A 16,638-nucleotide genomic window follows, 5' to 3' on the forward strand; every position below is an offset into this window, starting at 1 on the left:
GACATTTGAAATGCCTCTATTCCTCTGACATTTTTGTGAGTGTAATGTTTACTGTTCATTTTGATTGTTTATTTCACTTTTGTTTATGATTTCACTTGCTTTGGCAACGTAAACATATGTTTCCCATGCCAATAAAGCCTTTTGAATTGAATTGAGAGCGCGCGCAGTGTGTGTGTGTGTGTGTGTGAGAGAGAGAGAACGCGCGCACGCCCGTGTGCATTCAGGTGTTTGGGGTTGTGGTCCTCTCCTCCTGTCCTTCCTCGCTGCAGAAAAGTAGAGTGCTGTAACATGAATAGTTAGTTATCTCATAGAGACCCCTCTGTAGACACATTCACATTCTAAGTTAGATCAGTAGCCCTGTTGTAGCCTACTGCCAATCAACTGAAGACAATAACAATCAACGAAAGCGCCTTGACTATAGAGAAGTGAATAGACAAGTCGGAATATGACCGGGCATCTCGAGGTGTTTGCTGTTGATTGCAGTGATCAGTTATCTCTACAGAATTCCAATACATCTCTCTCTTTCTATCTCTCAATCCAGCAGCTGCACTCACCCACACGCCTCGCCTGACGCTGCGCGTAGCCTTCCATACAGATGAAGGCTGGAAGTCACGCACTCCTTGACGTAGCGAGAGACCGGTTGCAGTGCCGCTCCGTCTCCGAATCAGCGCAGCACGTATTGCGCAGCGTGACTGATGCTCAACTCCCCCCATATCCGCCAATCCAGCCGGTAAAATACCGTTATCTTATAAAGTGGGAAGAGAAACGACGAGAAGCTTCTCATTTTATTCTACACCGGAATCATACCGGCAATCTGGTGCACGCACTGCTCTCTTCCCCCCTCCCTCTCCCTAAACCGGACTCACCCTCCTCTACATCAACATCCCCACCGGAGATGACTCGCGCACGGCGTCGAGATGCAGTGCTGATGTAGCGCTGTGCTGATAATCGCGGTTCTAGAACCCACCCGCTTGTAGCAGCAGGCAACCGTTTTTTTGCCGAGCAGCAAATTGCATAGAATATAGTTGTGATTTACACGGTAGCGCTTTTCAAATGGCAGTTCATTGATTCTATCTAAACAGACCCAGATAAAGAAATGACAACCGCTGGAACCGCTGAGGAGCCATGTCCCTGGTTATCTTCTCAACCATTCCGCAGCCAGGAGCATCAGTGTGACCACTCAGTGAGGAGCCCAGAAGATCAGCACTAACGTGACGGACAGGACCGAATATAGTCTACATCATTATTGGGTCCCACCTACCTGAAACAGCTTAGTTCGTCCACTATCATCACTGACTGACTGTAGGCTAGGGTGTAATATTGTGCTCTACTCTGTCTCTCTTCCCTGGCTCTCTGTTTTCTACAGAACCGCCAAGACATCCATTGGCTCACTATACGAGCAGAACACCGCTTTTTCAAGTGAATTCGTCAGCCCTTGATTTATTTTGACAGTGTACTGAGGTGAAAACGCGCCTTTTTGCAATCGATGTTCATAAATTCAAGGCGCAACATATTCAGAACATAAATTAATCAGCACCCGGATTGGAGCGGCAGCGGTGTTCGGTGATCTATCTATGCACGCGAGTTCCGCCTCGCCAACCTCCTTCCTCGCCCCGGAAAGGACTTCTCGCCTTTGAGAGCTGGAAATGTTGAGATTAACGTGAAGGATGGACCTAATAATTTCTGTTTTGGGGCTCCTGACGCTGTCTCTGGAGGGCATCCGTTGCCAAGGAGTGTACGGTAAGTGTGCCTTATCCTCCCACGGGTTGCAACAAACGTGATCATGACCTTGTAAAATAATTGCAACCGTACATCTACCTGGCAACATAGCCTATATACACATACACTCCGATGCTTTCTCCATAGAATCATATAGTGCTGATGTTGCACGGGGAGTTGATTTACATTTTATAGACTGGTGAGTGACCCGCGCCATGTTATTGAACAGAGAATATATCACAAACTGTCTAATTCCGATCAAATCCATCACAAATTATTCGTCTAAATATTGATTATTTATTAAGTCCCTCCGATTAAGTCCCTCCGTTGTTAGTGTCGATGTGGGTGCGTATTGAGGGCCGTCTATGTATCTTAACCTATTAAGTATAATGTTTTACGTTTCTAGATTCAGACAATGTGACCGTCACATTATTGCGTTAATAAGCGTCTCCTAACAGTCATCAGTGAGCGAGTACTGTTATGTATAAACTTTTGGTATTCACCAACATGAATGGTATTCAAATAATGTGTGAGCAGACAGGGTCTATCTATCCCTCCTTCTCTCTCTCTCTCTCTCACACACACACACACACACACACACACACACACACACACACACACACACACACACACACACACACACACACACACACACACCACTGGGCACAGACATCAGTTCAACTTCTAGTTTTTATTTACATTTGTTTGAGTTGTCAACTAACATGAATTCAACATGAAATCAACAAAACATTTCACTCTCATTAGATTTAGGTTAGAAATTGGGTGCAACAAAGTCGAAATTCCCTTACATAGATTAATTTTTGGAAATCCAATCAGTTTTCCATGTTGATTCACATAGCGTTTTTTGGTTTAAATGATGTGGAAACAAGTTGATTCAACCAGCTTTTGCCAAGTTGGACAGGAGTGTGCAAACAGTGGCACTGACTGATGCTGCCTTGGCTGAATAAGCATGTGTGTTGAAAGCAGTGGTGCTCTCACTGCTCTGTGGTAATAATATGAATCATAGGAGCCAGTGGAGCCACCTCACCTCTGAGCTGGATACATGGGGACAGACAGCACTGACCTACAGCTGTTGCTACTAGTGGCAATGACCTGAGAGAAGTTTGTAGACCAGAGAGAAAGCTCCGGTCAGATCAGGGTTTAAGACTGCCGATGCTGGTGGTGATGCTTTAGTACCAAGCAGGCATGCTATGTACTGGTGGCATTATCCAGAGCCAGTGAGGGTCGGTCAAACTGAGGGGTTCAATAGAGACTGCTGATGGGGATGTAATACATGACATTACCAAGCAGCCCCCTACAAGGCCTCACGGCATAATGTGTAGAATATCACCTTGCGGGGGTGTCCCGTGAAACTGTGATATGCCACTGGTCATATGGTCAATGCTACTAGTGCATTGTACTACTGTACATTACTACTGCTGTTGACCAATGAGGAAGCTGCAGACTATAGGGGGTCAAGTAGAAACTGGTGATGATATAATAGTATTATGGTGATGCAGTGCCAAGCTGGCATATTACCCATATTTTGGTACCATTCCATAGATTTTGTTTCATCCAATGTCTATAGTGCTAGAAAGTGGATCGAGAGGTTAGCTAACTGGAATGGAAGCAGGACACGCCTGTTGATAGAGGGTTATGACGTTGTAATAAACATGCAATAAAGACCACTTCAATGGGCTTTGTTCACAGTCACAGCAACACAAAATTATTCAATTGTTCACATATATATTTAGTGAGATGCTTTATGCTTGTACATACGATTCTCTTGCGCTCCGCTATGAAATGTATGGCAGTATCCCACACACTGCCAGGGTTGGGCATATTGGCTTCTTTTCTTGTCACATTTGCACATGTGTTTTAACCAGATATTACATAGGGCTGCACGATATGGGGAAAGAATCTACACTGAACAAAAAATTAACTTAACATGCAACAATTTCAATGATTTTACTGAGTTACAGTTCATATAAGGAAATCAGTCAATTGAAATAAATGCATTAGACCCTAATCTATTGATTTCGCAAGACTGGGAATACACATACCTTTAAAAAGAAAAGTAGGGTCGTGGATCAGAAAACCAGTCAGTATCTGGTGTGACCTCCATTTGCCTTATGCAGCGCTGCACATCTCCTTCGCATGGAGTTGATCAGGCTGGTGATTGTGGCCTGTGGAATGTTGTCCTACTCCTCTTCAATAGCTGTGCATTTGCCCACTGAAATCGGTTACGACGCCGAACTGCAGTCAGGTTAAGACCCTGGTGAGGACGACGAGCACACAGATGAGCTTCTCTGAGACGGTTTCTGACAGTTTGTGTAGAAATTCTTTGGTTGTGCAAACCCACAGTTTCAGCAGTTGTCCGAGTGGCTGGTCTCAAATGATCCCGCAGGTGAAGAAGCCGGATGTGGAGGTCCTGGGCTGGCATGGATATACGTGGTCTGCAGATGTGAGGCCGGTTGGATGTACTGCCAAATTCTCTAAAATGAAGTTGGAGGCGGCTTATGGTAGAGAAATGAACAAACCATTCTCTGGCAACAGCTCTGGTGGACATTCCTGTAGTCAGCATGCCAATTACACATTCCCTCAACATTTTTGACATCTGTGGTATTGTGTTGTGTGACAAAACTGCACATTCTAGAGTGGCCTTTTATTGTCCCCAGCACAAGGTGCACCTGTGTAATGATCATGCTGTTTAATCAGCTTCTTGATATGCCACATGTCAGGTGGACGGATTATCTTGGCAAAGGAGAAATGCTCACTAACAGGGAAGTAAAAAATGTGTGCACAATATTTTAGAGAAATAAGCTTTTGTGCAAATGGACAATTTCTGCTATTTTTATTTTAGCTCATGAAATATGGGACCAACACTTCACATGTTGCAGTTAGATTTTTGTTCAGTATAATTGCGATTTTTATTTGACTAAATATAGATCAAAACACTTGGGTGATCTGTTTGAATCATATAAATAGAATGATACATTAAAAAGCAAAGTGGAAAGCAACATCATTATTGTTTAGAACAATCTGTTGACTGCATTTGACCTAATGTTTGGAACAATCTGTTGACTGCATTTGACCTAATGTTTGGAACAATCTCTTGACTGCATTTGACCTAATGTTTGGAACAATCTCTTGACTGCATTTGACCTAATGTTTGGAACAATCTGTTTACCGCATTTGACTTAATTTTTGGAATAATCTGTTGACAGCATTTGACCTACTGTTTGGAACAATATGTTGACTGCATTTGACCTAACAGAACAGCATGTAAATGTAGCCCTTTACATTCATATCTGTATACGGGTTGAAAATGGCAGATTTGGACACTGATAAGCGCCTCAATTGGAATGCAGTGGCTGTACAGTAACATGCTATACATGACGTCAGAGCTTCACAGCTCTGTATGGGTTTTGACTGACAGCCGTTCTGAACTTGAGCACCGTGCGTGACAAGAAGTTGCCCCCATCCCTCCCGCTAATTGGGCAAGTTATGCAAATGTGTTGTTGTCTGAATTGAGGGAAATGCTGTAAATTACAAGGAATCTATGTATTTTTTAAATATGAATTGCCTCGTGAAAACCTTACACTGTCAGATCGTATTCAATAATTTAGCTAGTACTGTTGGCAATAGAACAAGCTTTCAAATTATGCTTACTTTTATAAAAAAAACAATTTTTGGATTGCTTAAACAACAACAGTAATTATGTAAAGGCAGGGATGTAGGGCAGTATTCCAACCAAAACTACTACAAGTGTGCTTGCTCTAGTTCCTCAACAGCAAATCTAGGAGAGCTCAAAAAACCACCTTATAGTTGAAGACTCTTCTTAGAGTCAAAAAAGTACATTGAAATTACTTAGGAACTGTGTACACTTTGGAGAGGTGTGTGGCCACCAGTTAGACCTTTCTTTCAAACCCTTGTGATTTTTTTTGTCTTATGTTGCACCTAACCCAAGTTTTCCACAAATATTCTTATCATGTTACTGAATGTATCCAGAGTATTTTCAGATTTTGTTATCAACAAACGTCACAAAAAGTACAGTTAATGTAAAATGCACATAAAATCAACAGAGTAATGTTTCGATTCAGTCCTGTCAGGTGAACTGTTATGTCTTCAGTTTTAGTCTAATAATTTCCCCATAATCTACAAACTGTTCCCTTTAAATTGCTACCATAGTTATGCATATGCTTTCCATATTTCTTTTGTAAGAAACATTGAAATTTAGCCTATCCATATAGGCCAATTCCCACGAGTGTAAGGAGTTTAGTAAAGTGGATCTAACAGCGAGGTGGAGGAACTGCGCTGCTTGAGTGAGGGGGCAGGGCTTTGTGTGTGTGTGTGTGTGTGTGTGTGTGCGCGTGCGTGCGTGCGTGCGTGTGTGTGTGTGTGAAGCAGCCGAAAGAGGAGAAAAAAACTGAGTAAACTATAAAAACGTCACATGCTGCTGACTGTCATTTCAAAATATTGCATGTGATAGGAATCCCTTGCGAAATGGATATTACACATGTCAATATTGCGATATCGATGTGAATTCGATTGATTGTGAAGCCCTAATATTACAGTAGAAAGGACTATTCACTATTCAAGGTATAACACTGTCAATATGCCATAAGGCCAATTACCTAATCCCAGAGATACACAAGTGATCTCTTTCTTACCATCAGAATTAATCAAACGCATACCATATCAAAGCTATTGCCACATAGCATATTCCATACATATGTACATCAACAGGCACTCATTAAATAAATCATGTTCCGTAATGCTCCGTCCGGTGCATAAGGAGACTTCCTGCGTAAAACTACAGGCCTGCTAATTGGCGTCAGCACTGAACAGCAGCCCTCGGTTGAAGAAAGAGAGAGAGGAACAGATTAAATTGTTTGTGGTCTTGTCTCTTTCAGCAAAGAAAGAAAAGAGGAGAAGAAAGGAGGTGCTGACCAACCAGATCTCCCCCGTCCATCTGTCCGTCCGTCTTCCCAGGGCTTTCTACACATCTGTCTGCTAGGGCTTGGTTCAGTGGCTTTCTATGTGTAGGGGCAGAGTTGATGGGCTTATTTATATTGACATCCCCCATTGGGTAATGAGATATCACATGCCTTCAAGAGAAAGTGAAATAAAGTGTGAGAGAAAGAGAGAGAGAGACAAAATATTCTTGGTGGCTTTTTAGGAAGATCCAAAAGGACTTATAATAAGACAAAATGTACGTGTGCATGCCCTGCGTGACCGCATCAGAGCAGTAGCTTGTTGCAAAGACTTCATGTGATGTAAACTAATGCGTGCATACAGTATACTGTAGATCATGCTTGATTATGTCGGAAGGAGCCTCTGCCGAAATATGCTGTACATGTTCAAAGCAGTATACAATATACAGTACATACAAAATGGGGATGGCTCCAGAGAAGTGGGTTGAAATGGGAGGGTTTTCTCCAGGGTTCAAAGTCAACATTTATATTTGATGGATGCAAAATGACAATATGCAACATTCCAATGTTTGGGAATAGGAAGTATATGAAAAGCATGCATGGCATCATAATACATCATAATGATGCTAAACGGACACAAGTGAGGAATTGTCACGTTTGTCGTGGGGTAAAGTGGACCAAGACGCAGCGGGGAAATGTGCACTCATCTTCTTTTTATTTAAACGGACAAGAAGGTAAACCAAAATAAATACGTACACAACAAAAACACAACGACTAATAACAGGCCGGTAAGGCAACAAAGCTATACCTAGCACAATCTCCCACAAAACACTAAAACAAACACATACCTATATATAGGACCCTCAATCAGAGGCAACTAGAAAACACCTGCCTCCAATTGAGAGTCCAATCCCCAATTAACTAAACAAAGAAATACAAAGAACTAGACTAAACATAGAAATACATTAACATAGACCAGTGCCCAAAACCTGGAATAATAAATCAAACACACCACTAAACACACAACCACCCCGAAACCACATAAAACAAATACCCTCTGCCACGTCCTGACCAAACTACAATAACAAAATAACCCCTATTACTGGTCAGGACGTGACATTACCCCTCCCCCAAAGGTGCAGACCCTGTATGCACCTCAAAAAAAAAAAAAAAAAATCCCTAACTAAAGGCAGGGAAGGGAGGGTGGCTACCATCAACGACGGCACCTGTGCTACACCCCCCCCCCCAACCAACCTATACTGGAGGTGGCTCAGGCTCAGGTCTATTTCCCCCACCCAACCTGTCCACCCCTGCAGAATGCTCAGGGCTGTAGAGCGTCTCTGGGAGCTCTGGACAGTAAGCCGACTCTGGAAGCTCCGGACAGTAAGCCGACTCTGGAAGCTCCGGACTGCAGGCAGGCTCACTCGGTGCCGGACTGTAGGCCGTCTCACTCGGTGCCGGACTGTAGGCCGTCTCACTCGCTGCCGCACTGTAGGCCGTCTCACTCGGTGCCGGACTGTAGGCCGTCTCACTCGGTGCCGGACTGTAGGCCGTCTCACTCGGTGCCGGACTGTAGGCCGTCTCACTCGGTGCCGGACTGTAGGCCGTCTCACTCGGTGCCGGACAGTAGGCCGTCTCACTCGGTGCCGGACAGTAGGCCGTCTCACTTGGTGCCGGACAGTAGGCCGTCTCACTCGGTTCCGGACAGTAGGCCGTCTCACTCGGTTCCGGACAGTAGACCGTCTCACTCGGTTCCGGACAGTAGGCCGTCTCACTCGGTTCCGGACTAGACACTGTTGCCGGATACACTGGACGAGGTACTGTTGCCGGGCACTCTGAACGAGGTACTGTTGCCGGACACTCTGGACGAGGTACTGTTGCCGGACACTCGGGACTGGGCTGACGCACTGGAAGCCTGATGTGTGGTGCTGGTACTGGATGTGCCAGTTTGTGGACACGCACCTCAGGGCTTGTTGAGCTGAATATCAGGAGTGAGTCAAAGGACTACACTTCCCAGAGTGCACCAGCAGCAGCAAACCGGCTGCTTGTCACCTGATTAATCATTTTCACTGATTTGGAGCACCTGTGAAGGCATGGAGGGCGTTAGTCATTCAGAAGAACAAACTTCAGAGGGAAAACTCCAAGTTCACTCACAGGTTCATTCCAAAGATGCCAATGGTAAAAGGCTTAAATGGTTAATTCATCTTAGTTATTTAGAATGTTATTTAAATGTTTAAACTAATTTAAGTTCATTAAAATGTTTAATTAAGATGGTAACTTTTTGTTCTGTCTTTAAAGGTTTACAACCTAATTCACTGGCTAATTCACTGGCTAATTCACTGGCTAATTTACCGGCTAATTTACTGGCTAATTTACTGGCTAAATTACTGGACAGACCAATCAACTGAAGGCAAACTAAAAATAAAAAAGATTGAGTTGGAAAATTGAGTTGTCCCTGTGTCCTTTGGATGGTGAACAAGAGGAGGACTTGACAGTTGTAAACCACGCGGAGCGGCCTGGCCCTGAGGATAAACGGCTTCAGATCCAGAAATAAGCTGTTGACGCTGAGGAAGTCAAGATGGCGGAAGATGTCCTGGGGAAGTCGGTCCAGCAGCTCAAAAAGGAGAGGACCACTGCAAAAAGCAGCTTCACCAGACAAGCCAACTTCATTTCAAGAGGAGCAAGCAGCATGCTTCAAGTGGAGTTAAAGGAGGAATTCGCTAAGCTTTCAGATTGTTTCAGAAAGATGCTCGATGCCAACGATGACTACAGGATTGGACTGGAGGCTGACATGACTGAGGATGAGGAACCAGGTCTTAATGAACAGCAAGAGGCCGACATTGATAGATCTGTAAATGAGGGTGAAACAAAGTTGGCGGAAATAAGAGACATTGTTCAAACAAACCTGTGGTCGAGGTATGGAAGGAGTGAACTTCTTGTGGCAATCCTGGAAGCAGAAAAAGCTAATGATATAGCGGCTTATGTACCAGTGGAAAGTGCCAATTTAGAGGGCTATGAAGTGCACCTCGCTCTCTTGGACAAGAGGATAAAAGAGGCCATCTCAGCAATGTCATCATGGGAGCGATGGATCCCTGTAGAATTAAAGGACGAATTAGTTGGAAGAGTCAAGGACGTAAGAGCATTCTACTACAGGCTTGAGTTAAGGAGACCTGAATTTGCCACTGCACGGACGACCAATGAGCGAGGCACAGGAGTGAAACTACTACCCCAACCGGCAACATCCACACCAATAGTGAGAGTCAAGCCAATCTCTCTACCTATCTTCAATGGAAGCAGGAGAGAATATCACAGATGGAGGAAAGACTGGGAAAGCCTGCTTAAGCAGCGAGAGCCATCCGGATCAACTGAAGTTAAGAAAATTCAACTCCTGGAGAGTGTGGATGACAAAATCTCAAAAGACCTCAGACTTTCAACCTACACCACTGCCGATGACATGTTCAGAGTCCTGGAGAACACGTATGGCAACAAGTCAACCATCATAGTGGAAATCCTGGAAGAGCTGGAGAAGATGCCACATGTGAAAGGGAACCAACCAAGAAAGGTCATTGATCTCATACAGTCAGTGGCGAAGGCTCTAGCAGATCTCACAGAGTAAGGAAACTCTGGAGCCATAAATAACCCACTAGTAATTAGATCCATTGAAAGCAAGTTGCCTGACTTCATTAAAAGAGACTGGGTTATGTTCATGGTTGAACCCAGAAACGATGTCACATCAGACAACCACTTTGTCATGGTCTTGAAGTTCCTGAAAAGTCAAGAAGGAATACTGGAGAGACTCGAACAGCTCAGAACTGAGGAGAAGGTGGAAAAATCGGATCGTTTGGACAAGAAGTATGACAGAAAGATTGCCTTAACAAAAACCACAAGGAAAGAAGAGCTTGATGAGGTATATGTGGTGATAGTGGGCACAACAACAAGATCTTCTTCTGTAGAAAGTTCAAAAGACTTAAGCTACCTGAAAAGAAAACTGTATTAAGAAAGCTGGGAGCATGCAGAAAATGTCTCGGATGCCATGAAGATGGATACTGCAGAGACACTTTCCTATGCAGAAACAAAGACTGTAAAAGGGAAGGTGGTGCCCCAGACCACAATTTTTTCCTCTGCCCAAAAGGAGAAGTCAAAAGAGGGGAAGAGAGAAAGAGTGGATGAGACGGCAAAGGTGAAAGCAAGCTAACGGAGGAACAAGAGAAGATCTTGTCTGAACTTTCCCAGGAAATGGCAGATTGATGCAGAAAGGCTTTCACCAACACCAACAAAACCGCAGTGACACTCGATGCTTCAGGCCAGTCTGAGCTACTGCAAAGAAATGGGCTCACTGAACTTCCTGTCATCATGATGTTGATGCAAGTCACGGCGAACGCAGGGCAGAAGATTGGGACTTTAATTGACCTTGCATCAGACACAAACTACATTACCCATAAGGCTGCTGAAAGACTGAGGTTAAGACATGAGAAGATAACTTTAGTTGTTCATGGGGTTGGTGGTATGACCATGAAAGTGAACACACTAATGTATCTCCTCAAAGTCAGAGTCAAGACACCTAAAGGGACAGAGAGAGCTCATGAAATGGTCTGCTACGGCTTGGATGAAATCGCCAGAGTGCATCAAGTAATTGAACCTGAGAAGTTGAAAAAATTCTTCCCAGAAGTCAAACTTACAGAATTGGAAAGGCCAGAAGAGGTCGAACTTCTCATTAGCCACCGAGAGGGAAGGCTCGCTCCCCAGAGGGTAAAAATCATGGGAGACCTCGTCTTGTGGGAGGGTCCATTGGGGAAAACAGTGGGTGGAGCAGATCCCGACTTATTTGAAGAAGTGGAGGTTGCACTATATGAGTCCAAAACACACTTTGCTCGCTCCATGAGGACAGCAGCTGTCAAATATCAAGAAATCACAAGTCCAACAACTGACACAGCCCAGCTACAGCAGGAGGATGTGACTCTGACCAAATTTACAGCTGCCAGTAACCGTGAGTTCCTTGAGTGGTGGCACTGGGACAGCATCGGAGCTGCATGTGAGCCAAGATGTGGAGGATGCCGATATGGAAACTGTCCAACGGGAGGAAAATAAATGACCCTGGCAGAGGAGAGGGAACGGGAGATCATTAAAGGAGGCCTCACCTACGAGAAGGGGGATGCTCACACACCGGCTCCACATTGGGATGCAAAGTATCCTTGGACGGTAGATCCAGCCTCTCTCCCGAATAACAAAAGTGCAGTCCAGGCTTGTTTCTTAAGGATGGAAAAACAACTAAGCAAAGAGCCAGACACGAAAGTCGCATATGCTACCCAAATCCATGAAATGGTCGAGCGAGGCGCAGCCATAAAACTCACCAACAAAATCATGGACGAGTGGAATGGACCAGTGTGGTACGTAAGCCACCTGGTGGCACCAAACCCTCATTCAGTAACAACACCGGTTCAAATTGTATGGAATAGTAGCCAGAAATACAAAGGCGTGAGTATGAATGATCTTCTTCTGAAGGGACCAGACGTTCTCAACCCTATAAGAGCTGTCTTGCTGAGGTTCAGAGAGGGGACGTATGCATCTCTAGGAGACATCAAAAAGATGTACAACTCTGTATGGCTGGAGGAGCTCGAGATGCATCTTCACAGGTTCCTCTGGAGGGACAGCCCAGTTGAAGAGATAAGTGAATATGCAATAACCAGAGTCAACATTGGGGACAGACCTGCTGGTTGCATTGCTCAGTTGGCTATGAGGGAAACAGCACGCCTGCCCAACTTTCTTCACTTGGAGGATGAGCGCAGAGTCATTGAAGAATACAATTATGTGGATGACCTCTTAACCTCCCAAAATGACCTGGATAAACTTGACAAAATCACAGCAAATGTAGAAGAGATCTTGAAAGCTGGAGGGTTCTTCCTCAAACCATGGGTCCGGTCAGGGCAAAGTGGGAGGCAAGGAATGGAGGTGGAGTGTCCATCAAAGGCACAAAGTAAAACCTTAATTCTTCCAAATCAAATGAGGGACGAAGACAACAAAGCCTTGGGTATCGGCTACCGAATGGATGAAGACAAGCTCTACATGTTAACCTCAGTTAACTTTTCAAAAAGGAAAAAGAAGATGAGAGTTGGGAAAAATCTTCTCAAGGAGGAGGTGAGAACTGAGACACCTAACCCACTGACTAGGAGGGCCCTCTTAAGCCAAGTGGCTGGACTGTACGACCCAATTGGCTTAGTTACACCTGCCAAACAGAAGGGAGCAATTCTTGTTCGAAAAGCATTCCAAGAGGGAGGGGGTGGGAAACTAACCCAAGAAACCTGGGACCAACCTCTCTCAGAAAGCCTCAGGGAAGAAGCCATCCAGCTTTTTGAAGAATATGTGCAGCTTGGAGAGGTGAAATTCCACAGGAGCCTCACACCAGCTGGCTGGGAAGAGAAACCGTGGGGCATCACATTCTCTGAAGGAAGTGATAAAACCTATGGAGCTGTGATGTACTTAAGATGGGAGACAAGTCAAGGCACTAAAGTTCGATTTGTTGAATCAAAAGCCAAGCTGACACCCCTGGATCAGAAGGGAGACGCTGTAAAAGCTGAGATCTGTGGTGCTGTCTTCGCAGCCAGGATCAGGAAGTATGTGGAAAAGCATGCTCGAATGAAGATCGAGAGATGGTTCCATCTACTTGACAGTCAAACGGTCTTGGGAGCCATTCAAAGAGTCAGTTATGGGTACAAAACATTCTTTGCAAACAGAGTGGGTGAAATCCAGAAGGCTGGACAAGTGCAAGACTGGTGGTGGATCCGTGGGGATCTAAACATAGCTGACATCATAACAAGAGGGGGTGCTCCTGAAGATTTGAAGGAGAATTCCACATGGAAAGAGGGACCAGAGTTCCTAAAGTGGCCAGTGGAGGAGTGGCCTATAAAATCAACTGGAGAGGTTGCAGCTCATGCCAGGGAGAGTGTAAACAAGCTCCAAAGGGAGGCATTCTCAGGTGCATTGACAAGAGCTGAAGCGAGAAGTAGTCAGCAGAAAGAAGACCTACAAGGCACTCAGGAAAGTCCAAAGAGTGAAACTCAAGAGGGAATACCTGTGGTGAACCCAACTCTTCTTAGAAGGAATTACACTGGTTGGGTTAAAGATCTTGTGGAAGTAAGAAGATTCAGTAGCCTGTCCAAACTGGTGAGAGTCGTTGCCTGGGTTTGTCTAGCAGCCAAGCAGTGGCTGAAGAGGAAGGGCCGGGCCCCTAAACAGGCAAAGAGGGAGGTAAGATCACCCAAGCAAGCTGTGCCAACTGTCAAAGAACATGAAGATGCACTCAAAGACCTTTTTCTCGCAGCTCAAGAAGGTACAGATTTTTCAGACACAACTCTAAGCAGACTGACAGTGTACAAATATGTGAAGTCTGGGCTGCTAGTTTGTGGAGGCAGAATTCAGACATTCAACGAAGATAAGACAGCAGTGCCCGTTTTACCCTTTGAAGCATGGGTGTCTACACTGCTGGCATAATAATCCCACAAAGCAAAGCACGAGGGCGTGGCGGGAACCCTTCCCCGGATGAGGAAGAAAGCCTGGGTAATAAAAGGCCGTAGACTTGCCAAGCATGGTACAGAATGGTCATGGAAGATCCACCCTGCAGACTCTCCCCATAGGAATGGTGCCGCAGAGGCAGCTGTCAAAGTAGTGAAGCAAGCATTGAGCAACCTTGGTGGAGATGGTGGTTTTACGTGGGGAGAATTCCAAACTTTTCTCTTCATGGCAGCCAACCTTGCTAATGAGAGACCCATCGATGCAAGAACTCAAAGCAGAGAAGACTGTGTAGAGTACATCACCCCGAATTCTCTGCTTTTAGGACGTACCAATCCAAAGGGAGACCCTGGAGATTTCCAGTTTGATGGCTACCCTTACAAAAGACTTAAACATATTCCAGCAGAGGTAAGCCATTTCTGGAAGAAGTGGAGCCAATTGGCTGGACCTAATCTGTTCATAAGGAACAAATGGCACACCAAAAAGCGAAATGTTGCTGTTGGAGATGTGGTCTGGTTGGCTGACCAAAACGCGCTAAGAGGACAGTACAAGCTGGCTAGAGTGGTCGGTGTCAATGCTGACAGCAAAGGCATCGTTAGAGATGTGCTTGTGAAGACTTTTCCCAGCTATCCTGTTCACATCACAAAGTCAAACAGCAAAAAAGGGCCAACAAGAGCAAACGGTAAAGGAACGAATAGGCTTCAAACCAAAATCCCAGGCACAATTCTTCATAGAGATGTCAGACGCCTTGTCATTCTACTACCCATTGAAGAACAAACAGAGGTGTGAAGGGCTTGTGACCTCTCTGGATTTGAAAAAAAACAGGAGCTCAAGTGGGAGGTGTTGAGCTGAATATCAGGAGTGAGTCAAAGGACTACACTTCCCAGAGTGCACCAGCAGCAGCAAACTGGCTGCTTGTCACCTGATCAATCATTTTCACTGATTTGGAGCACCTGTGAAGGCATGGAGGGCGTCAGTCATTCAGAAGAACAAACTTCAGAGGGAAAACTCCAAGTTCACTCACAGGTTCAGTCCAAAGACGCCAATGGTAAAAGGTTAATTCATCTTAGTTATTTAGAATGTTATTTAAATGTTTAAACTAATTTAAGTTCATTAAAATGTTTAATTAAGATGGTAACTTTTTGTTCTGTCTTTAAAGGTTTACAACCTAATTCACTGGCTAATTCACTGGCTAATTTACTGGCTAATTTACTGGACAGACCAATCAACTGAAGGCAAACTAAAAATAAAAAAGATTGAGTTGGAAAATTGAGTTGTCCCTGTGTCCTTTGGATGGTGAACAAGAGGAGGACTTGACAGGGCTAGTGCAGGAAGCAGGAACCGTCCGAGTTGTCCTGGGCTGACGCACTGGAAGCCTAGTGCGTGGGGCTGGTACTGGAGGTATCAGACTGGAAGCACGCACTTCAAGGCTAGTGCGAGGAGCGGGAACAGGACGTACTGGACTGGGCTGACGCACTGGAAGCCTAGTGCGTGGGGCTGGTACTGGAGGTATCAGACTGGAGGCACGCACTTCAAGGCTAGTGCGAGGAGCGGGAACAGGCTGAATAGGACTGGGCTGACGCACTGGAGGCCTGGTGCGTGGTACTGGTACGGGATATACCAGGCCGTGGAGAAGCACTGGCAGTCTCGATCGCACCTCCTGCACAACCCGTCCTGGCTGGATGGAACTAGTAGCCCTGCACAAGCGAAGTGCTGGCACAGGGTGAACTGGGCTGTGCAGGGGCCTGATGGTTGCCGTGCGTAGAGCGGGCGTAGGGTAGCCTGGACCTAGGAGGCGCACCGGTGACCAGATGCGCTGCGCAGGCATTCTCCTTCCAGGCTGGATGCCCACTCTAGCACAGCACTTGCGAGGGGCTGGGATCACTCGCACCGGACTGTGCGTGCGCATAGGCGAAATCGTGCGCACATCCACATATTCCGGCGTTCTCTTCTCCACCTGTTCCCCATAAAAAGCACGGGGAGCTGGCTTAGGTCCACTGCCTGGCCTAGCCAACCTACCCATGTGCCCCCCACAAAAAAAAATATTGGGGCTGCCTCTCCGGCTTCCTAGCCAGCCGTGTTCCCCGGTAGCGTTCCCGGTCCTCACCAGACTTCCTCCATGGGCTCTCTCTGGCCAAAATCTCCTCCCACGTCCAAAACTCCCGATAGTCCATATAATTATCCCGTTGCTCCTTACCCCGCTGCTTGGTCCTTGGTTGGTGGGAGATTCTGTCACGTTTGTCGTGGGGTAAAGTGGACCAAGACGCAGCAGGGAAATGTGCACTCATCTTTTTATTTAAACGGACAAGAAGGTAAACCAAAATAAATACGTACACAACAAAAACACAACAACTAATAACAGGCCGGTAAGGCAACAAAGCTATACCTAGCACAATCTCCCACAAAACACTAAAACAAACACATACCTATTTTTAGGACCCTCAATCAGAGGCAACTAGAAAACATCTGCCTCCAA

At 45.5% G+C, this 16,638-nt stretch overlaps 1 protein-coding gene across 2 annotated transcripts in view; it reads left to right on the plus strand.

Moving 5' to 3' along the window:
• The first annotated feature begins 560 nt into the window (after positions 1-560).
• Positions 561-16,638, plus strand: part of LOC106571582 (MAM domain-containing glycosylphosphatidylinositol anchor protein 2) — a 419,589-nt gene continuing 403,511 nt past the window's right edge. Inside the window, exon 1 of one of the 2 annotated variants that reach the window (XM_014144813.2) lies at positions 561-1,740. In XM_014144813.2, coding sequence (XP_014000288.1) covers positions 1,668-1,740 — 73 coding nt within the window. In that variant the 5' untranslated portion in view covers positions 561-1,667. The remainder of the gene's footprint in view (positions 1,741-16,638) is intronic. The other variant, XM_014144816.2, reaches the window with a different exon arrangement.

The sequence above is a fragment of the Salmo salar genome, chromosome ssa15 (genome assembly GCF_905237065.1).
Source record: "Salmo salar chromosome ssa15, Ssal_v3.1, whole genome shotgun sequence".
In the NCBI taxonomy this organism is placed as follows: domain Eukaryota; kingdom Metazoa; phylum Chordata; class Actinopteri; order Salmoniformes; family Salmonidae; genus Salmo; species Salmo salar.